A 24,387-nucleotide genomic window follows, 5' to 3' on the forward strand; every position below is an offset into this window, starting at 1 on the left:
ACTTCATACTTGGGGCCACCAAAATCATCCTGAGCAGTCTATACAAAGGATAAATTTCAGTCAAAACATTAAGTATCACATGCACATAAATGTTTTTCAGATTATATCCACTAGGTGGTGCCATTGGTTGATTGCGAGGGCTTATGTATTTACTGCGTAAACTATCTAATTTAGCATGTAGGCATGGTACTATACTATAAAAAAGAATAATTTCAACAATAATTAACCAAGTACATTTACTGCATGCAAGTATTGTGCGTCTTGAGGTCCTTCTACTGATTTCCAATGAAAAAATAGAATCCAGCAATAGGCCAATATTAAAAGTCCAAACATTTAGCAGCTACATAAATGCAACAAGAATTGTATCCATTATAATTATATGTTTGATTCTTAGTTCATTTCATATATGAACAATTTTTTCTTTTCTCGAATTGCTCAAGTGCTCAACCAATGTGACAAAATTGTAGTACGTCACTAAATTCTAATTGTTACACATTTTGAGTATGTAACTGATTTTGGTTACTAGAAATAATTTTACTATAAATCTTATAAAAATATGGAAGTATTTGATCAGGTTTTATCTGTAAAGTAGATGTAACTGTACAGAGTGGTGTTACTCTCTTATTCTGGATAACAGACAAGGCCTCTATTTTATTGTCAATATATGTTATGGTTTACTATTTTCTACTGCTGGTTAAAAATCTGAAATTTTCATGCCAACAGTCTCAGTCTCAACTTTTCTATTAATAATCAAACAATGACCCTCATGAACAGTCTAGCCAGTCGTTTATTGTCAACATAATTACAGAACAGATGCAAATTACTTCAAATAATAATCATAATAACAATTATTAATATTTTCAATAATAGACAGTTTAATCTGTAGTGCACTTTAAATCTCCACATGCCCCCCAAACACTGCCCGAGCACAAACGGTGGGTTGCATATTTGTTTTCACACAACTTTCTTCCTATCATTAACTGTGGCATGTTTTTTTTAGAATTGTTTTCCCTGCACATTATATTGGCCCCTAATTAGACACTTGAGATTAAGCCTTAAAAGCAAAGATCAACTACAATACAGAAAACTGACAAGCTGCAACAGGTGAATAGATGTATAGTAGACTGGTGGTTCCCAATCCAAGGGGTTAAAGGTTAGGATGGGTCATCAGGTGAAAGGACAAAAAAGAAAAAAAATATACGTATCAATATGGAAATGTTATAAAGATGTATTTTTTTTTTTTTGCTTTATGTTTTGAAATACTAGGTACTTTCGCCTCTTTGGGTTTCTAAAAACTTTTAAATGAAATCATCAGAGCAAGAAAAATTACAGTTCAGGTGCAAGAGCCAGCAGCAGGTTAACTTAGCATAACCAAGAAATCAGCATGCACTGCAGAACCTCATGGTCCTATTCTGTCACATAATCTAATCTAATCTAATAAGTGAGCTTTAGAGGTGGTGGTACATGGATTTCTGTTATTTTTGTTACCACACTACCTGTTTTTACTCCTGCTCCAGTACATATTTAACAAACATAGGTGAGTATGTGTATCAAACTCATTAAGCGTGTTTTTCAAAATGTGGATTGTTATTGGAGAAAAAGAGGTTGGGAACCACAAAACCCACATGAAACATGAAAGACCTAGAGGTGATGACTGCATTTTGATAACGATTTGTTACACACTAAGAATATGACATTGGGGCTCTCTCTTAATTTGGGCTGGAAACAATTGTAGTGCAAGTGACAGCAGCTTTGTTAAAGAAACAGTAAAAATTTACATTGTCAGTTGAATGGAAGTTAGAAACAGGCCTCAATTTGACCCTTCATCAAAAGCAAAAAAAAAAAAAATATCAGTGCAGTTACCTGGACTCTCTATTATCCCAAAATTCACAACATTAGAAAACAGGTAAGTGCTAATTAGGCTGGGGAAAAAGCTTCATGCATGGCTGCATGTACAGCAGGTAGATATGTGCACTTGCACAGACACACACTCATATTCACACAATTCTTTCTAGCAACCACACCCACATCCTCACTCTCATACATACATTCATACATACATACATACACACACCTTATATAAATTGAACTCAATGTAACTCCACTAGCTCTGCCAGTCTAAGTTCATTGGTACAGAGGCACATGGCTAAAATAGCTTTAAAATGACTGTAAGGATCAGGGCTAAGTAAGGATTCGTCAAATATGCTCATGGTTTTCAAATTAAAACAAAAACCCCAGAATGAAGGCAGAAATTACTCACGTACAACATCTGCACTGAAAATCCATCAAATCATAAAAAGAGATGTACACTTTTAGTTGCTATTTGATTTTTTTTTTTTTTTTTAAATAGATTTTGCCATAGGTCCACACAACAAACGTCAGCTAAGCCAGTAGCCTGAAAAAAAAAATCACAATATGTAAAGCAGATGCCAGAAGCTGCAACTGTAGGAAAGGAAAACTATATAACTCAATAGTGCAAATCTGGGCAAATACTTGTTTTTTTCATCCAGATGTATTAATTTTACCTCGGAAAAACAAAGTGCCAAGAAGCTGGGTGAATCTCAGACCTGTCAGACATGGAACTGCAACATAACTGGTGTCAGTTATCACTGCAAGGCAGAAGTTTTTCCCCTTCACAATCGAGTCTCTTATACAAAACAATTCAATGTTGATTTTTGTCACACACCTTTTAAACTGGTGGGCAATACAGCTTAAAACAGGTGAAAAGAATCAAAATAATGATGTAAAGGTGGAAAAAAATGTTCCCTCTTCTCTCACAGGCTGCCAAATTGATGAATTCTAGAAATAGATTTTTTTTTCTATACTACTAAAGGTGTTTTTCCACCCAAAATCACTTGCTTCATGTAAATATGACTGAGGAAACACATGAAAAAAAAAAAAGACGTGATCAACGGTAGTCATGTTCCTGTTGACAGCTGGTGATACTGACACAAGTAATGCCCTGATGTGGTAATACCTGCACATGTGGCAGAGTGAGTATTGTCACCCAGGTCTGAGAGGACTAGAACAGAAGGTGAGGTGGTCGGTCACTACAATCATGGTCACACTGTGCTCTTCTTTTATCACTGAGTGTCCTCTGTTACCAGCACTAACTCCCACCTCCCTCATCTTCTTGTTCTTCCATGTTTTTGCGCGCCATCCTCTCTCTGCGCTCGGCCCGCCGCTGACATCGAGGGCAGTCTTTCGCTGTCTGGAAGCAGCTGCGATGGTAACACGCATGGCACTCTGGGAAAAAAAGGGAAAAAAAAAAAAAAAAAAAAAAATCATCAAATAAAACACAGGTCGGTGATTTAAAAGTTTAAAGCATTTACAGCCGAAATGTGTTATCTTAACACAGGACAGTAACACAGAGCAGCTCCCATCTGCCAAACCACACAATGTAGCAATGTTTACAGACGTCAACCAGTTCGACAAGTTCGCCAACAGTGAGTTATGATGTCCCAACAGAGCAACCAATCACAATCGGACCTGAGGGAAAAAGTATGCGGAGCGGAGTATAAAAGGCGCATGCTGGGGCAGCAAGGCAGAAGACAGCAGAAAGGAGCCAGGTGAGAATGCTGACAGTCTGGGAGACGTACACACCACGCCCTAAACCAGTTCAGACACATCTAGTTCTCTTCAAAGATCAACAGAGTGCTTTTCAAATACTCTCAACTATTCTGCTTTATCACATTCAGTTCTGGCTTTGTATGAGCGTCTGAAATGGTTTTGTATCCACAAGTAAAAGCTTTGTAAATGTGATACAATGACAGGCAACTCAAATTCAAAAATAGTTTATTTCATGTTCAAATGAAAATAGAGCTTAAATAGTAGCAGGCAAATGTAAAAGCAATTAAATAGCATAAACTACATGTTCACTTTTACACAGTAAACATGTCCACACAAACAAACGGCAAAATAAAAACAAAATAACTGACAATCACAAATAAGGCAAGTTAACCTCTAAGCTACATGAAGCTTTACACTCAGCTCAACTAATGTTTGGCTGAAATGAGCTCAAGAGGAACACGTATAACAGATCTCTCGAAGAAGTGTGCAAACTAAGAATCAAAGCGTACTGAAGACAGATCAATGGAACAGAACTCCTTGCTCACTCACTCATTTGCCATGTGTAGTAGAAGAAATTAACTAAAAAAAACGTGACTTCCAAATGTGAAGCAGCAATCCAGCTCATACTGCAGAGTAAAGAGCTTAAACTAAACCACTGGTAAAGCACCAACACCTTTCGGAATCTGAGCCAAAACACACCCAGCTACAGGCAGCTGTAAAAATATATGTCCCCCACCATCCACCAGCTGTGCGACTCTGCAAATGTCAGAACCAAAGCCAAGAAACACCAGCACCACCACAGTGCTTGCAATTCAGTGCCACAACACTACAGCAAATGAAAAGCGAGAAACCTCTCGAACCAACATAGTCAAAAGGTTGAAATCGAAGGAGGCAGAAATATAGAAGCAGGACTGCACAACTAATCACATCATCGGTCTTGAGTGTTTAAATATTAATATTACAAAATATTGAAATATTAATATTTCTTGCCCTTTGCGGTTTGAATAAATTATGTGGTAGCCTTTTGTTGCTCTGGCTCAGGGTCTCGTCTCTCAGTAAAACCACCAGTGTCATTTACTTTTGCACTCTCTCCACTTTCTGTCTTGTTCTCCTTTTCTGTTCCTTCCTGCCCCTTCATGCCTCTGTTTGCTCTCCTGGCTTTGCGCATTTTATGACCTCTCCATTTAGTACGTGTTATGGTGGCAGGCTCTTGCTGGCCTTCCTCCTTAGTATCTACCTCTCTCTTTCCATCTCTCTCCCCATCTCTCTCCCCACCTTTATCCAACTCTCCCTTTCTTTTCCCTCTGGAGATAATAGTTGACAGCGGCTGAGGTTTCAGCAAAGTAAATTTCTCCAATTCTGTTTTTACTGTTTCAGCTGCCTCCACTTTGCCTTTTGCATGATTTTCATCACTCTTCTCAGGGTCCCACTTGGCTTCATCTTCATTTTTCTTTTCAATCTCTCCCTCTTTCCCTTTGGTATTCCCTTCCTGCTCTTTCTCTCTTTTAAAGAAACCCTTGGCTAGACTTGGAAGCTCCGGTACCCTCCAGTGCCCTTTCCTCTCTCGTCCTGCTTCATTTAGACTATCCCTGCTGCTGCACGTTTCAGTGTCACTGTCCTGTCTGTCTCCTTTTGCATGTTTATTCTTCTGTAGTCTGTCTATTTGAAGAACTTTGAATAGGTTGACTTTTTCTCTTTTTGCCTGCCCACCTGTCCTAGCCTTACTCTGTGCTTTCTCTTTGCAGCAGATCTCCCCTCTATCCTTTCCTCTCAGCTCTCTCTCTTCTTCCCTCTCTGACTCTGTGCCTCCTGTCATCTCCTGCTCTTCCTCGTTGCCTTTACTCCTGGAGAAAGCTATGCCCAGTTTTCCAGGAATGAAAGCAGGGAACAGTCCCCTTTCCTGTCTTTCTTCTGCCACATGCCTTGACACTTTGCTGCTTTTCCCCCCTTCATCTTGCTCTTCACTCTTTTCCCTCTGATCATCTTCTGGCTCTAAATCCTCCTCCCCTCCCTCCCCATCTTTCCTGCCTTGCAAGAGGGCCTTTGCCAGCCTACGGTTTTTGGAGATCTTCCATTCTGTCCAGTCAAGTAGAATGAAGGAGTGGGAAGAGGGGGCTTTTGATGGGTCCATGACTGCCACCGGCAGAAAGGGCTCACCTTCGCAGCGCTGGCACTTGTTCAGCTGGAAGGGGAAGATGATGTCTTTCTCGTTGCCGCAAAACTCGCACACAAAGCCCTTCGCTTGGCACAGCTGAGGAAAATCAAAGCAAAGGTGACACACACGGGATTACAATCAAAAAGGTTTTATAAATATCTGGTTACTAATTGACCTCTGACCTTTATTAAAAGTGTTTAATCACAACAAACAAATCTCTCCACGTTACAAGGGAAGACACAAAACAGGCGGATGATTATCTCACCACACAGCCAGCCACATGCATGGTGCCACGTTTAAGCAGCTCTTTCATGCGTGGAGCCAGTTCCCCGTTACGCACGGCAGTGAGGTCATTGAGGGAGAAGAGGTGAAGGTCTTCAGTCAGGTGACCTGGCAAACTGTCAAACTGTTCCAGCACCCTAGACACACAAACAGAGAGGTGTCTTTGCAAGAAACAGTTTTCTGCGCAAACATTTCAAAATTACTGTGAAACTTATAAACATGCAGACAAACATCTTACTCTTTAGCAAAGCGACAGGTCTTGAAGAGATTTTTCATGTGAAATAGCTGCACCCTCAAAACCTAAACAACAAAATGAAATGACCTGATTACTCAAACATACAATAACAGAGAAAAAAAAGTATATACCGAGTCAAACATTAAGACAAAAGAACTTCAGTTTTCAATTACAGCATCTGTGCTGAAAAGGGTTAATACTAAAAGTCTTACATTTTTAAAACCCTAGAGGGTGTATGTGTGTTACTGCTGACCACTGAAGCATGATCATGAAGTAGTTAGAGGCCATGTGTGTGTTTTAGCATCTTTTAAAAGAGAGTTATCAGGGGCATGTAAGTCTCTATTCATTCTGGTTTCTGTCCCACATTATTTGAGTATTTTAAGCAGCAAGAACAGTCACAAGGTTGTTATGCTACAAATATGGTACTTCATGCTGCACAGTAGCTGTTTAAAATCAGTAGTTATTATTTTTTTTATTATTTTAAACAGAATTGATTATCCATCACAGTTACAGATAATAATACATGAATGAGGGTAAATTATGCAACTGATATTCAATTTTTCATCCCATTGCTGCCTCTGTGCTCACCCTGACAGCCTCCAGAGCTTTGATCTTCTTGTACAGGCTGCTGTTGATGTCGCTGGGGTTGAACAGCGGGTCTCCAGCTATCTTGCTCAGCAAGTCCCGAGCAAAGTTGCTGACATAGTATTTGCTAAAGTCCCACTTTCTCAGCACTCGGCCGGGAACCACCGCCTGGGCATTCTCATGACAGCACTGACAGAAATAACGGCCGAGGTATTCGCAGTAACGCAGTCGCTTAATATAGTCTGAGATGGGGAGAGGCAGCAGAAACACCAGCAGGGTAGAATTTGAGAAGGAAAACTGAAAGTATCTCTGTACAGCATTTCTATCTGTGAAGGAAAATACCTAGTTCTATACCAGCTAATCAAATGAGAAAAAGACTTTAAAAGGTTAGTTTCTGTTCATGAAATTAGATTAAAAACAAGAACAGAAACTGTAAATGTTATGCATGCAAATAAATGCCTCAAAAATTTCCAAGAACAAAACATTTAAGAAAAACCTTTTAAATCATTTCAGAAACACTACAGAAATATTTCTGGGTTTGCTGCTCATACCTGGGTCAATGCGGGTGCCACATCCAGCACAACGGTAGTTCTGTTTAGCCACAACTGTCTTCCTCCTGACAGAAAGGACAAAAAGTCAGGACAGTAATCAAAATATTATTAAAAGGGAATATTATTTAATTTACACTACAAATTTAGAAGTGGCCAATGGAAATAAAGACCAATTACATCAACATTTTGGAATGCAATCAGTTTTATTCACAAACCACAAAAAACTCAAATCACTAAAAACACTTTATTAGAAAAATAAGCTCAAATTTTAAAAGTAATGTGTCTGTAAATTATTAATTAAACCAATTAAAATCCTGTATATTCACCCTGCCAGTTCTTGTGTAATTTGCAGCTCATTAGCAAATACTGTAATAGCAAATTAATTAACTTAAACTGGGATTCGTTATTTTTGTCATGAAACAAAGTGAGAATATCACTGAGGGAAGGAAACACATAGTGTGGACTCACTTGGGGGCAGGGTGAATGTTGAAGATGATTTGAGGTCTGGGCGGTGCCCACTCCAGGTTGCCTCGGACTCGAATCCTCAGCTTGTAGATGTCTGCGTGTTCACCGTCATCAGGTGAGATCGGCAGGGAGTCAGGCATGGGCAGCAGCTGAGAAAAAAAACATAGTTGAGCGAGTTTAGTTTTTTTGTGCCATGTGTGGAAAACTGAATTATGCTTTTGTGCTAAGTACTATACAGTATGTTGTACTTTACCTTCTGTGGAGCGTCGTGTTCTGGGACCAGCCAGTCGAGCTCTGAGGCTGCAGGAAGCTGCATGCCCTCAAACTGCCTAAGCAAACCCATGGCTACTGACTCAGCAGAGTTAGACTGCAGGAAGGATGGAGAGCTGAAAATCCAAAGAACAGATTTTTAAAACCTGATATTTTTTGCGAATGGTTTTTCTGTTACACAATTTAAGTAAAATCCCCAAAATGATTCACGCTAAAAACTAGATGGAATGAAAAGTAAGTTTTCAAAAGTTTTCTGTGAGCAACAAATATTTTTTTAAAAAGCAGAAGAAGAAACCATGATGTGTCTAGAGTTACTTACATAGACTCTGAGCTGAGAAAAGACCTGCTGCTGGAGCTCACACTGCGCTTTATGTCTGCATCTGAGAAACACAACAACAGTTAAAATAATAAAATAACAGAGATTTGACAACTAAGGAGCACAGACAGGCACAGAGATTAGAAAACATTTTAATCCAAAAGCCACAAAAACTAAAAGATCAGTAGTAAAATAAAGTCCAAATACTTTTTTTTTAAAACACTGAAAGAACTGTCGCATGATGGATAATTTTGTCTGCACAAACATTTCAATAGTGTTAAATTCTTCCACATTAAACATCCCTATTTGCTACAGCTAAGCAGCTTTCATTGATGTGACAAGAAATGATTTGAGAGTTGTGATCAGGGATATTTGATCACATCTAATATAAAATATTTCTATCACATTTTTTAAATGCAGACAGGAGAGTTGAAGAGGTTTAGTGGTAGAGATACTCCATAAACGTACAATAAGCAAAGATTTTAAGCAGTGTGGGTTTGGCAGAATAAGTTCAAAGGCTTGTTTCTATAACAGGTTCGACATTGCTATTTGTTCACCCAAGACACTGGTTTGATCAGAGGTCCTGGTTACAGTGAGTAAAAGCTGCAAAGAGTCAGCAGCAGGAAGCAAGAAATGGCTTTTGTTGTTTACATGTTGAAATATTTTCTAATAGAGTACATATACAAATAGAAATAATTGGTTATTGGTACTTTTGTGTCCAAAGAAGTGAGGTGCATTTGCAACACAATTAGAAAGTGGGTGAGATAGCCAGGAACAGTTTATCATTTAGCATTAGGCAAGATTCATTCATTCATCTAAATATATATCTTCCCAAAAGTCATGAACTCAAAATTAACAATATCAGCATGCACCATGACATCTAAGGTTTTACATTATGACAGACATCCTACTGCCTTTTAGGTTCAATAAATGAAGAATAAATATACTTTGGACCAAACATCTCCATATCCTTATATTATTTGGACTGATTTGAAAAGACAATCGCACACAAAAAAATATTAATTTTTCTCAAGGAAAACTGCATTTTTGTAATATCTAAAAAATACTGTTCTTAGCATATACTAGAAATAATGACCGTAATCCAAGTAAGTACAAAACTGCATCACACATATCATTTCGGTTTTAACCAAAATCTTTTTGATTACAATTAGGTTAATTTTAGGGTAAGTTATTTGATTAAGAGATGCAATTACATATTAATAATTTGGGGATTAGGTTAGACTGTGCCGTCCACAGCTAATTTCACCACACTTAAATAGCCTAATATAAACACAAAAATGTATCATCTGACAAAACAATAAGTTTTAATCAATTTCCTAATACTGCCACTGCTGAAATCAAAACCTGGTTCTGTTGTACTGTATCATAATGTGATGTTATATTGATATTCATGTTTTATCCTCTTATTTGGTGTGGTCATGTTCATAATGGCCCTTGGTAATGAGTGCTATCGATAAAATCTGCACTTTGTTGGTGCCATGAACTGTCACAAAAAAAATGCAAGTACTGGGTTGAAACTTAAAGGAAAAAAAACATGGAAGGAAAGTGTGGCAACAATCACACCTCATTTTCCCTGGAACCATTTTGGAAATCATGAATCATGGGGTGGGTGAATGTATGGATGAATAAACGAATGAATAAACCCTGTAGTTACAGTCATCACAGAATGCCACTTCTCACTAGTGTCCTATCTAGAGCCTTTCTAAATACTAACACGCATAAGCACATTTGTCCTCCCACACCACCAAAACCCAGGAGCATTGAGCGACAAGCCTGAGCACAAACAGCCAAACACACAGTGCAGATAAGGTGAGGAGGCAGCTGGCCCAACTCCAAACTGAAAACCTATAGAGTTTCTCACCCTGCAGTGCAGGATTGTCTGCAGGACTGGAGACCCATACAACAAGAAAACTGTTGGTGACTTTTTTTTTTTAAAAACCTGAACATTATTATGGGGAAATAACATCTCATTGACAGGTGGTTACTTGTCTGATTTCTGAGGAAAAATGTTTGAATTCCGCTCTAAGTATTTGGCCTAAAGGTGGTATTGACTTCCATCCTTTAGTACTGTAGTTATCAGAAGAACACAGGAATTACACACTGCTATTATTCATTGTGATCCTGTAGTGAATTTTCGATATCACCTCAATTTGTAGCCTGCATATTAGCACAGCAGCATTAATGATCTGGATTCTGTTCGCTGATTTTAACACTGAACAGTTACCAGTAACCACTAAAGCCAAACAAGTACATTAAACCCAATCTCAGTTTGCGGTGGAGCCATCAGCTTCCTCTCAACAGAGCACTGCCACATAAAACAGACTGTATCAGTGGAGCCCCGCTCACACATCCAGCCTGCAGATACCTGAGAAGAGGGAGGCGAGTGACAAGGAGAGGCCATTCTGAGACACCGCCAGCAGGGACTGACCCTCACATCCATCTGAGAGACAGAAACTAACACTCAGCACGACCATCACCACAGGCACGAATACAGTACACACTGTACTCATACTATACATGTGGCTGTAATGCAGTTATACAGCTCCAAGAAATGATACGTTGTGTACACAAACCATAGTCCTGAGATATAGTTATACACAAACACAGTCAACATAAACACACATAAAACCCACACAAAATACATGCACACATATAATTACACAATTCATGTTAATAGTGTTAAAGGATGACATGCTACATACACACAAATATTTCTGTGTTAGTGATTAGTCTCTTGTAATTACATTTGTCATACAAAACATTTGTTATTAGTTCTAACTCAGAGAAAAAGGTTTCAATATGGCTGCCCAGAGCCGAAGCTTTCCTAAACCAACCTCACCCTTTACAATATACTGTAAATCCAAGACATGGTGACTCATTAATAAATAATTTCACCCTCACATTGCAGACTATCTGTGACTTTTGTACTCAGATGTGCATGTTTATGGTGAGATGTGACATGCTCAATGAGCAATATGAAGACAGGGTGGTGACGAGGTTATGAATTATGACACGAAAAGAAACTATTTCATTGACATAACCTGATGGTTCCTGACAGTTCCTCAAAAGGTGTCCTACGCATTTTGAACAGAGAGTTTTTTCCCAAATAGATGTTTAGATTTTGATCAAAGCTGTAGCCTGTTCATCGTAAAATAAAATGAAACTGAAAAAAAAAAGACTTCTTAAAATATACAGGCAGACACCTAAACTGAAAATGTTTAGTCACACTGATGTGCAACCATGATACTCAAAACATGGAAAACACGCAATTTATCTCAAACACTTTTCTACTCCTCAGTGCAAATCTTTGGTCCTTCCTTCCCTGTCTCTACCTCGAAGTTCGCACTCCTCCACTTCCTCAGCTGAGCCGGAGTCAGACAGGTCTGGGTAGGAGTCCTGGGAGCTCCTCCTGGAGCCTCCACTGTCAGTAGAGTGAAATACTGCAGGGGAGTGAAGACACAAGAGACAAATCAAAGAATAAGAATGAATGACAAATCACAAAAGCAGTTGCAGTAAAATATACTGTACAATGCCAGTAAAGATGATACATTATCAAACCAGCTGAATTTACAGTGGGTACGGAAAGTATTCAGACCCCTTTAAATTTTTCACTCTTTGTGTCATTGCAACCATTTGCCAAAATCAAAAAAGTTCATTTTATTTCTCATTAATGTACACTCAGCACCCCATCTTGACAGAAAAAAACCAGAAATGTAGAAATTTTTGCAAGTTTATTAAAAAAAAAAACTGAAATATCACATGGTCATAAGTATTCAGACCCTGTGCTCAGTATTGAGTAGAAGCACCCTTTTGAGCTTGTACAGCCATGAGTCTTCTTGGGAATGATGCAACAAGTTTTTCACACCTGGATTTGATTGGATCCTCTGCCATTCTTCCTTGCAGATCCTCTCCAGTTCTGTCAGGTTGGATGGTGAACGTTGGTGGACAGCCATTTTCAGGTCTCTCCAAAGATGCTCAATTGGGTTTAGGTCAGGGCTCTGGCTGGGCCAGTCAAGAACGGTCACAGATTTGTTCCGAAGCCACTGCTTTGTTATTTTAGCTGTGTGCTTAGGGTCATTGTCCTGTTGAAAGGTGAACCTTCGGCCCAGTCTGAGGTCCTGAGCACTCTGGAAGAGGTTTTCTTCCAGGATATCTCTGTACTTGGCAGCATTCATCTTTCCTTCAATTGCAACCAGTCGTCCTGTCCCTGCAACTGAAAAACACCCCCACAACATGATGCTCCCACCACCATGTTTCACTGTAGGGATTGTATTGGGCAGGTATTGAGCAGTGCCTGGTTTTCTCCACACGTACCGCTTAGAATTAATGCCAAAAAGTTAATTCTTGGTCTCAACAGACCAGAGAATCTTATTTCTCATAGTCTGGCAGTCCTTCATGTGTCTTTTGGCAAACTCTATACAGGCTTTCATGTGTCTTGCACTGAGGAGACGCTTCTGTCGGGCCACTCTGCCATAAAGCCCCGACTGGTGGAGGGCTGCAGTGATAGTTGACTTTGTGGAACTTTCTCCCATCTCCCTACTGCATCTCTGGAGCTCAGCCACAGTGATCTTTGGGTTCTTCTTTACCTCTCTCACCAAGGCTTTTCTCCCACTATTGCTCAGTTTGGCTGGACGGCCAGGTCTAGGAAGAGTTCTGGTCGTCCCAAACTTTTTCCATTTGAGGATTATGGAGGCCACTGTGCTCTTAGGAACCTTGAGTGCTGCAGAAATTCTTTTGTAACCTTGGCCAGATCTGTGCCTTCCCACAATTCTGTCTCTGAGCTCCTTGGGCAGTTCCTTCGACCTCATGATTCTCATTTGCTCTGACATGCACTGTGAGCTGTAAGGTCTTATATAGACAGGTGTGTGCCTTTCCTAATCAAGTCCAATCAGTTTAATTAACCACAGCTGGACTCCAATGAAGGAGCAGAACCATCTCAAGGAGGATCAGAAGAAATGGACAGCATGTGAGTTAAATATGAGTGTCACTGCAAAGGGTCTGAATACTTATGACCATGTGATATTTCAGTTTTTCTTTTTTAATAAACTTGCAAAAATTTCTACATTTCTGTTTTTTTCTGTCAAGATGGGGTGCTGAGTGTACATTCATGAGAAATAAAATGAACTTTTTTGATTTTGGCAAATGGCTGCAATGACACAAAGAGTGAAAAATTTAAAGGGGTCTGAATACTTTCCGTACCCACTGTAAGTAAGAACTGAGTAGGTGAACCACTGTCAAATTGTCTCTTGTTGATTGAGAATCACCCCACTATTAAGGCCTGCTTACTGTGCTGGGAGGTCGTGCAGGGTGGAAGACGGCTGCGGCGAATCTGCTGTCTCCGCAGACGGATCTTCTGCTTGAGCTGCTGAATCTCACAATCGCTGTCTCCCTCCTCCTCACCCTCCTCCTCCTGACGCCGAAGGTTGTACTTCATTAGCTCAATGGCTGCAATAAGCGACTCTGAAATGCTGAAATGAGCATTCTCCTACAGAAGACAAACATTTTAAAATCAGGTGAGACAGTTAACTTCATTATCCATCTTATAGACAGTGATTTTAAACCTTTTTTACTGCATTGATTTTTCTCAATAAAGAGCATTTGTAAAGCACTTTATATCAATTACAATTAAACAGGTATTTGTCTAAATCTGTTTGTCTAATAAGTCATGAATTAAAGGGGACTAAACCCTGACCTTTTCAAGGTCAGCACAGCTGCCAAAGTCCTGCTCTGACAAGTAGCTGATGAGACTCTGGCCCTCTGACGGCTTCCTGAACATCCCATCGGGAACAGTGTTGCACTGGGACCCATCTGAAGCAATCAGAACATACACAACCAAACTCCACTACATAAAACAAACATTTTTACACACAGTACTTTTACTGTTGGAATTTTATCATAATATGTTTTAGGCTTAAAAATAAATGCTTGGTTTTGACTGTTCAACAATTTTCCATAGTCCATAGTTGCCAAAAGATCTTATCATTGCAACCATAAACTTGATGCACCAACTCATTTAAGATGAACTATAACACTATAATTGCTGTGGCCAATAAAACATGTAACAGGCACATGAACACACCTATCACCCTTTCCATGACCTTTATGCTTAGGTAGTGTTACATTTATAAACCAGCTGGCACACTTGCCATATTCACTTTCAGGAAATGAAACTCATTTTTTCACGCCTTTTGCTGTCCTCCTACATTCAGGTTTGCAGAGAACTCTTTTCTGACTCACATCTTTAAACTATCACTGGATAAGGGTTCTGTATCTACAAAAAGCATGTATTTCTTTTTCATTATTGTTTTGATATAGACAAGCTGTCGACTATAATTCATGTTTTTAAGTTTACACATTTAGAAGTATTTTAAAAGGAAATTAAACTATTTAATAAAACAAGTCCAATTTGGTTGAAAAGTGAATAAATGTGAAATGGCAGGTTTCTTCTACCACTGCACTCATTTTAAGCACAACAGTAGCTACAACATAACTGTAAAAAAAAAAAAAATCACTAAATGCCGCAAATTCTATGAGAATACTCACGGGACTCAGTGCAGAAGGAACTGGCGGTGCTGGCTTCGCTGCGCTGAGGTGAGAAAGGGCTGTAGTCTTTCATACAGCAATTGTCACCTGCCGATTCTAAGAAACAAAGAGTCCGCATTAAGAGCCCCTCAGGATACGAGAGTCAGTAAAATCAATTCTAATTCTTAAAAACTGGAAACATGCTTCATCATTCAGACACAGAGCGGGAAAAGCAGCTGATTCAAAATTGCTTTGATTCTATCATTTTCTTGGTGTCAATCAGTAAAATCTATGGACATGATTCATTTTATTGCATGCAGAAATAAAAAATATGGAAGCTCAGTGTTGGCCACTGTCAGTACAAGGACTGTCAATATAATTCAATTAGTCGTGCACAATGTTACCCTTTCTGACTAAAATTTCAGCATAATATACTTATATGAATAAGCTGATACACAAAAGCAACCCAGTTACTAATTTAAAGAAGAAAGGTTAGAAACATTATACTAAACAGCTGTTATTTTTAGACACCTAACATTCTGTCTTAGGTTATTCCCATTAAAGGGATTTTTGGGGAGTTATACCTCAACCAGTATATGGGGCAATACAGATTGTAAAAGTCTTCAGGGAGGCTTGTGATTTGTGATGTTGGGCTGCATTATTGACTCAACTACAAAAAGACTTGGTTTGAGTCATCATCTGCATTCATGATTACATGGTTACACTACAGTATTAGGCAAAATTCTCAGCGGCAATGCCAGTACTCCATGAGGACATCACTAGATTGACTATAATAAACACTTTCAATACAATACAATAAAATAATGAAACAATGATAAATGAAAAAAAATAAATGTAAAAGGTGTGCATGAACAAAACGTAACAACAATGAAAGTGATCATTCTTAGCTCGGTCACATCAGTTTGACCTGGATACAAACACAACAGTAACAAACAAGACAAAACAGTTAGCTGAAGGAAAGACTGAAAATGAGTGGCATGGACAGAGCTCATCATCATGCAAAAAAAACAAAAAGTTTGAAAAAGCAGGTGGGGGCATGTTGGGGGGGTGTCAAGTGATGGAGTACAGTAAAACTGCACTGCCAACCTGCTACCGGATCTTCTATTATTATGGTGATTTTTCGAGGGCCCCCTCCTTCGCACAAACAGTAGTTATAAAAATAAAAATAAAAAAAAGAAGGACGACAGAGCAGAAAAAGAGAAAGTTACCTTAAGCCAATAAGGGGAAACAGTGAGCAAACAGTAGAGATGTTCATTTGGCAGTGCTAAAAACCTCTGACAGAAAGTGCACAACTTCCAACAAAGAATGTAGCCTAACCACATCTTACATACCTATGTACTGTATAAACACACCTAACCTCACCTTCATTTTATACAAACATTCAGCAAAGAAGGAAGCGTTAATTATGTGTGTGTTCCATCATCTGCAGGAAGCTGAAGTCTACCTCTAAAGTTATTTTACCCTGGAAATGATTCAAATCAAAGCCCAGCTAAAAAGAAATGCAAAAAAAAAAAAACCAGTCTCATCCATATGCACTACTAAACATGATTTATTCATGAACATGTAACCTATCATTGCACTGAGGTAAAAATGACCCAGGAAATAACTGAACTTCACCACTTCAGTAAATACTGTATTCATGTAACTTCATGCTGTATGTGCTCCTGTATTTTAGCACGCAGATCGCTATGGCTTGCAGTTTCAATGCACAAATACTTAAGTATTTCCAGAGCTTTCATGAATTTATTAAAGGCAAATATGTACAATTCAAACACCTCATATAAACATTGATGTGTGTTAAAGTCAAGTCAGATGCATTTTGTCCTTGTCCAGTTTCCCTACTTACCGTTTCTGAGCTTCTGATTGACCCCTGTGTCAGAAAACGACCGGGTATGTCCTCGGGAGCCCCGGCCAGGGCCCCTCTGGCCCTCTGAAAAAGATAAACGTCTGGATGAGGCCGGGGTGAGGGAAGTCTTTTGCAGAGACTGGTCCTGGATCTTCCTCTGCTCACTGCTGTGGCTGGAGCTTTGCGAGCCCTGTCGACTACGTTGCCCCAGGTTCCCAATAGCCAGATACTCCGGACCATCGTCATAGTCGCCATCACCAGAGTCCCCAGCCTCTGATTGAAGAGAGATTGTGGAAGATTCTGTTAAGGAGGTGCAAGGGGTCAAGATGGGGCCAGGAGGGGGCGTCACACCCCGCTCGCACTCCTCTGGTCTGGATAAACACACCCAGGGTGCTCCCAGGTTGCTGGCTGGTGAGGTAGTGTCTGTAATACAAGATCATATGATAAGGTGAGTTGAGAAATGTATATTTACAAAGACATTTTCCAAAACAGAAAACGTCAAGGTCAGAGGTCAGCTACTCTGTCATTTCCTTTTTCACTTGCTCATGCTTTGCTCATTGTAAATTTACTATCTACTATCTGCACACATCTATTGCATGTCTGTCCAGCATGGATGATACTGTCTAGGAGTACAAAACTGTTTTTATTCTAGTGACCATGGTCTGTTGAGTTTTGGAGGCTGTATCAGCACATTTCTCCAAAACTGATCATTGTTCACAAATAATAGGGGCTCTGTATGTTTAAGTCAGTCAGTCCATTCACATACAAACTAGTGCATTCATCTTGCCCTCGCCTGACCCCACCCCCTGCATCCCTGTATTACACAACAGATACCATTTTCTTCTACTTTGCACCACTGAATGCACAACCTCAAAATCCAAATAGCAACAAACATACAAAGTCTGCTCTTATGCTACACTCTTTGATAAGATTGTCACTAAAATTGATTTTGTGAAATTATCTCTCAAACTTTCTGTTCCTAACTACAACCACCAATACAGATGTGAAATTCCAGATTTAAACATTCACAGCCCACAGGGTGCCAAATGTGAAACTACCATCAACCTCCTATCTTCATGATGTCATCATTGGAAAAGCCTACACTGACACAGCTCAGCATTTCCTCACTTGTGCTGTTTCTGCTTTGGGATCCAACTCCCATAGTGTTCCTGAAGTTGTGGATGGTGGCAGCAGCTTCTCGCAAGGAGCAGTTTGAAGTGGTCAGTCTGCGGTTTAGAGATTCTCCTCCAGGAGCCGTGTCACCATTTCTCCAGGCCGCACCGGCACCCGGCAACACACACAGGCTTTGGCTTTTCAACAGGCCCAAACATGGTGAGCCCTTCAGAGGGGACAGCTGCAGGATGAAATGAGAGACAATAACAAATTTAAAGTCCTGTTAAAAATAAATAAATAAATAAAAATACCATAATTTTATCATTATCATGGCAAAAACAGCACAAACTGCATGATATGACAGTAACAAACCACAATTTCAAAATCAAAAACGTTAAGTAATATTTCAAAATTTGTGCAAACAAGATACACCAGGAATAATATTGTAACATCACTGACCAAAAAAAATGAATACAACAAAAACACCAAAACCAAAAATACAGAAAAGTACAGAAATAAAACTCAAGTAGACATTTGTCAAGACCCACCCCAGCAGTGTCTACTTGGGCCAGCAGTTTGGGGTTATTCTGCTCCACAGCCTCTAGACACTGAAACATGGCGGTCACATGGGGCTCACTGAGCAGAAAGGCATCATCTGTAGACAGAGACAAAGAAGAAGAACAAAAAATGAAAAAGAAATATGGTAAGGGGAGAATCATTCAAGAGCGTAAGTAAAGACGCAGAGGAAAGAAAATGAAAGAGTAGAGAAATCAATATAGAGGGGAACTGGGGAAAGGAAAGAATGATTTTTTCTGTTTCTTACTTAATCTTGCAATACTCGTCAATGTGTTTTTGATGTATATTTTACACTGAACCACTCACCATTGTAATATTTCCGCGTATGTCCCACGTGCCTGAGCAGAGGTCGGAGCTGAGCTGACACCATGTGAACCTGTAAGCTGTGAAGCAGCCAGCGCTCAGCCTTGTAGCTTTCACCAGCACTGTGCACCCCATTGCTCAGTACCGGCTCCAGGTGACTGAACTGAGGACAGACAGAGAGAGAGAGAGAGAGAAAAATATGAAGCAAACACACATTGAGAGACTAGAGGCAGATGGGAAACAAGTGTTGCAAGATTTGAGAGTAAAAAAAAGATTTTTCACTGGATATAAAAAGGAAACTAATAGTTTAGCAATGTGTAACATCTTAATGTCAGGAATTTGAGTGTCAACTAAGTCACAGTGCAGTGACTATACCCGTTCAACGTGTGACGCTAGATGAGGGCTGATGAAGCGAACACACCACACAAATGGCCAGTAGTCTCTCTGCTTGTAGTACACCTGCAAAACAAAACCATTTGGTAGCATGAGACACTTACAAAGAATAGCTTCAATACACAACAATCCATGATGACGCTGGGCCCGAATTCTATTATGATTATTATTAGAATTATGACAAGTAATAGCTACAAAAATAAAGATATTATGTGACATAGGTAAAATCTACATTTACTACATTTACTGCTAATAAAACTTAAGGTTTAATTACTTCTCTGTCTTGGTTGTCACTGACATTTGTCTTAACCTCTATGGCTGTAATAAGACTAACTTCAGCTCAACATATCTGCCCTACAATTCAAACCAAAGTACAATGTGGGCCTCTGTAAATACTGGGCTAATATATTCTGCTGTTGTCTCACTGTGTGCCATTTTTATTAGACAGACTATGGGACAGAGCTAGAATCAATCACATCTATATTCAAAACAAAATAATTTTATTCGTCGACCATGCAAATTCACAAGCATAAGCTTCTGTTAGCAGATTGCACAAAAAAATAAAAATAAAAAAGTAAAGGTGGTGTAAGTCAGGTGCTGACTTGCTGACCTGCTCATTCTTTAGTCCATGACTTAGGATGTTGTTCATGTCCTTGTGGAGCCGCTGCAAGCCCCCATATCGTGACCACACGTTGGGATTGTTAGTGGACACAAGCCCCTCCACTGTGGTCTTCAGACTGGACAGCAGCTTCCAATGTTCCCGCCTGGAGGGAAAACAGTACAGTAGGAGGCAGAAAAGGAATGAGGAAGGATATAAACAAGTGCTGATGTTAGCAGTGTTGTAGCTTGAATCATCATATTAACACATTTCCCAGTATTACAAATTGAGACTTCAGCACTTCAGTTACAATAATCTAAATATGACATCAGTGACTAACTGGGCCATCAACAAATGTGTTAGCAGTATTATTGCATTCTAGCATAAAAAGACATACATAAATACACATTGTCCCACTTGCCCGTATAAACTTTTTTTGCAAAAGTCTACATCTGAAGTGGCTGTCAGCAACACATCAGCATAACTTTGATCTAATAGTGAGATTTATGTTGAATAACCATTATCCTATATTATCCATAGTACTTATTTCTGAGCTCTAGTAACAGTGAATTAGAAGCTGTTATTATTTGCTACAAGCATGGACCTTTCCATGTCTCAATGCTGACATCCAGTACTACAAATCAAGGCAAGGCAAGTTTATTTATATAGCACAATTCATACACAGAGTAATTCAAAGTGCTTTACAGAAATAAAAGACAAGTTAAAAATACATAAGCAAGAATCAAAAATAGTGAAATTAACATTAAAGGAAACTGAGTCCAGATAAAACACTTTGGATAAAACACTGTCAGTTGTCATATGTTATATGCCACACTAAAAAGAAAGGTTATTACCTTGGACTTATACATTGCCAGAGATGAGGCTTGTCTAACATCATCAGGAAGACTATTCAAGGTTTAAGCTGCATATAACTGAAACGCTGCCTCTCCCTGTTTAGTCCTGACTCTGGGCACGAGCAGAAGGCCTGTCCCTGATGTTCTCATAGTTCGAGATGGTTCATATGGCATCAACATGTCAGAGATGTAATGTGGTGCTGAGCTGTGAAGAGACTTATACATAAGCAGTGCTGTTTTAAAGTCTATTCTCTGAGGGACAGGAAGCCAGTGCAGAGATCTGAGAACAGGAGTAATGTGGTTGTACTTCCTGGTTTTATTCAGGACCCGAGCAGCAGCGTTCTGAATGTACTGTAGCTGCCTTACAGCTCGTTTTGAGAGCACTGTGAACAGGCCGTTACAGTAATCTAACCTGCTAGAGATAAATGCATGGATGAGTCTTTCCAAGTCTGATTTAAACATGATTCCGGCAATGTTTTTGAGATGATAAAATGCTGACGATGTTATCGATTTAATGTGGCTGTTAAAGTTCAAGTCTATGATTACCCCTAGATTTCTAACTTGATTTTTAAATTTTAGAGAAAAAGACTCGAGGTGACTGCTGACACTTTGTCTTTGTTTCTGTAGCCCAAAGATGATTATTTCAGTCTTGTCACTGTTTATTTGGAGAGAGTTGTTTTGCATCCACAGAGTGATCTGTTCAATACAGCGGCACAGTGAATCGACTGGTCCATATTCACCAGCTGTGAGTGAAATGTAAATCTGAGTGGCATCTGCATAGTTATGGTAGGACACATTATTGCTGCGTATTAACTGGCCTAAAGGAAACATGTAAAGATTGAACAAAAGGGGTCCCAAGATGGACCCCTGGGGGACCCCACATGTCAACGCCATTTGGTCTGAGACACAGTTACCAACTTCAATTAAATACTTCCTGTCTTCAAGATAGGACTTAAACCATTTAAGGGCAGTACCAGAGATGCCTATCCAGTCCTCTAACCTTTGTAACAGGATCACATGGTCAGACACATGGTCTTAGAGACTCTGCCAGCGTCGGTGTTCAGACGAATGTCATTTGTCACCTTGATGAGGGCAGTTTCAGTGCTGTAATGGGGCCTAAAACCTGACTGAAAATCATCACAGCAGATGTTTAGCATGAGAAAAATCGGTAAGTTGTTGGTAAACAACTTTTTCAAGGAATCACAGACTAGGATTGACATCGGCTCGCTCCCATAAACTATAAGTAAGAATCCCTGCGCTCAAGATGTGTCCAGGAAGTCAAACCTTATCTTTAGGATACAACTATGTACTGGATACAAAGCCTAACAATATCAGGTCACATTACTTCAGAGACAAGAACCACTGGCTCATTTCCAGGACTTCCTCTTTTTTGTCTAAAGTCAGCAGTCAAACTGAAAACTATTCAAAAGTGCCACAAATGCATCAACAGGACAACAGAATATATATATCACATAAAAATCTGAGCGCACCAAGAACTTAGAGTGCATAATTTAAAAAACCATATGGTGTTTATATAACTATCATTTAGTATGTGCTGAAATGCAGTATAGGTACAGAACATATTCTAACAATCAGCCCTAAAAGAGAAGAATATGAAGTCTTGCTAGTTGAAAATAATAGGCTATAAATCCTGTGAATAACACATTTATGAACACTTCAAGTCTTGTTCTCAATAAAGAAGCTGTGCTGAGCAGCAGTATCACGAGTTCAGCTGCCCAGCTAACTAAAAAGAAAAAAAAAAAAATCATGTCATCTAAAAGGGAAACAGGGAGCCTGAATGTTGAGAACATTTTCCACATCCTGCAGAACATGATGCAGTTATATAACAATAGAGGTGTGTGTGTGTGTGCACGGGCATGCACGCATGTGTGCGTGAGTGTGCTGGCCATCAAGAAGTAAAATTCCACAAGACTCAGAGAGGGTCCTGAGGTTAAAAATTAACCTGAAGACATTTTTGCATTGTGAAGACATATTGCCCAGTTCTCACACCTTCAAGCAGTTTGAGGTTTGAGACTTGGCTTTAGGATTATCTAATAAGATTTTGGTTATGTTAGGGTTTGGGGTAGTGGTTGGGGTTAGACATTTAGTAGAAAAGCGTGTGTCTAGAGTAGCCTCTGTGTTAACACATTTTGACCTTTATAGGGCATTTCTCATATATGCAAATGTCAATTAGTGTTAGAATGTGAAGAAGCACAGGACATTGGGTGTAGAATGAACGATGTCAACACCACATGAAATAACACATGCCTTACTGCTTGGCCTAATTTGTCACTTATATTTAATCTTGTGGGGCAGCCATCCTCCCTCCACCTGCATCACATTTTGGATTAAAACTACCTGGATTAAACTACCTAGCTCCATATCAGGAAGTTTAATCCAGATCCATCCTGAACAGCTATAACAGTAATCACTGTTTAAGCTCTGGTGCAATAGCATTAATGCAATATTACTGTGTATCCCATACAGAGACTGATAATATTTCTGCTCTTTTACTTACACAGTACTTCTACTTGTAATGGGGTATGTTTACATTGTTGTACTGTCACATGTACTTAAGAAACTGAGTAATGCTCATAAAACAATTATTGTACATGATCTTTGTACTATGTACAGTGACCTAGCGTTAACAGCCTGGACAAACAAAACAGTCATGCCTCGTATTTGTGTTATTAAAGTGTGGATTTAATTCTGCACAGCCGGGGACAGCTAACTAGCTCTAACGCTAACGGGGAAAATGTCAACTTGATTTGACAGCTAGGCTAGCTAGTTAGCTGTTAGCGCTAACAGCAGCTAGCGTCAACAATTAGCTGACGTTTAAATAAATAAATAGATAAACAGCGAAAGCGGCTGCTTTAATACGACCAAATGTTTATAAGTGTAACGTGTGGCTTTTTGGATTCAACAGGCTGAAGCCGCACAGCTAACGTTGCTAACTTAAAGCTTGTCAAATCTTGACCTGTCACGTTAGCCTAGCCTTGGCAGCTAGGTTAGCTAGTTATATAGTCCCCGACATCTTCACATAGGCTCAATTTAAAGTACCGGTGCAAAAGTCGTTATTGACCGTTTTCAATGTAGCAACGAGTTGGTTGTCAGTGGTACAGTTTTGTTGTTTATGTAACCACGGTCACCCCCAGACTAGCTACCCGGCGCATCAAGCGCACACCCGGCTGTCACTCACCTGCGCTCGTCCGCCTCTCCCTCCGCCGTGATCTCCATGTCCTCCGCGAGGATCAGGGTTCCGTACAAGTGTGCCAGCTTCCCCGATATCGCTTCCAGTCTCCTTTGGTGCAACAGCGTTTAATCGCAACAGCACGGTGTCACCCAATCACCCAATTTTCCGTCATCTCTGCACCCTTTTCCGAGCTGTGACCCAAAACAGTATAGGCCGCCTGACCTGTTATCAGCAGCGAGTGGGCGGATGGGTTGTCCTCTGTTCAGCCCACTTTCAGACCATGATCACTTCTTCCACCCTGCAGTAAGACAACACCCCATTTTCCTCAGTTCATTTTGGCTGGATGTGGGCTGTGATTTTCCATGTAAAATGAACTCTTCCACTTACTCAGGGTGGCTGATGAAGCAATCACTTTCTAGAAAAGAATAACACGAAACTTTGGTCAGTGCTGCCACCTGCTGTTATAGATTAGCATTACAACGACTGCTGCCCCCTGTTTGAACTATACAGTATTATAA

The 24,387-nt window shown here is 39.7% G+C and overlaps 1 protein-coding gene across 2 annotated transcripts; it reads right to left on the minus strand.

The window, feature by feature from the left end:
• Window positions 1-769: 769 nt before the first annotated feature.
• On the minus strand, window positions 770-24,286 carry rubcn (rubicon autophagy regulator). Of its 2 annotated transcripts, XM_026323307.1 has the most exons (21): window positions 23,876-24,286; window positions 19,835-19,988; window positions 19,207-19,290; window positions 18,835-18,994; window positions 18,501-18,607; window positions 17,968-18,193; window positions 16,840-17,262; window positions 14,994-15,089; window positions 14,143-14,258; window positions 13,737-13,935; window positions 11,783-11,890; window positions 10,816-10,890; window positions 8,433-8,493; window positions 8,097-8,229; window positions 7,847-7,992; window positions 7,379-7,443; window positions 6,831-7,069; window positions 6,246-6,307; window positions 5,991-6,144; window positions 5,728-5,821; window positions 770-3,246 (listed from the first exon to the last, which is right to left on the minus strand). In XM_026323307.1, exons 1-21 carry the CDS (start codon window positions 23,911-23,913, stop codon window positions 3,110-3,112), a joined length of 2,877 nt encoding a protein of 958 aa, XP_026179092.1. In that variant the 5' UTR covers window positions 23,914-24,286; the 3' UTR covers window positions 770-3,109. The 2 variants fall into 2 exon arrangements, with proteins under 2 accessions (XP_026179092.1, XP_026179093.1); XM_026323308.1 differs by lacking the exon at window positions 10,816-10,890.
• Between the last annotated feature and the right edge of the window lie 101 nt (window positions 24,287-24,387).

Source organism: Mastacembelus armatus, chromosome 4, assembly GCF_900324485.2.
Source record: "Mastacembelus armatus chromosome 4, fMasArm1.2, whole genome shotgun sequence".
Taxonomy (NCBI): Eukaryota; Metazoa; Chordata; class Actinopteri; order Synbranchiformes; family Mastacembelidae; genus Mastacembelus; species Mastacembelus armatus.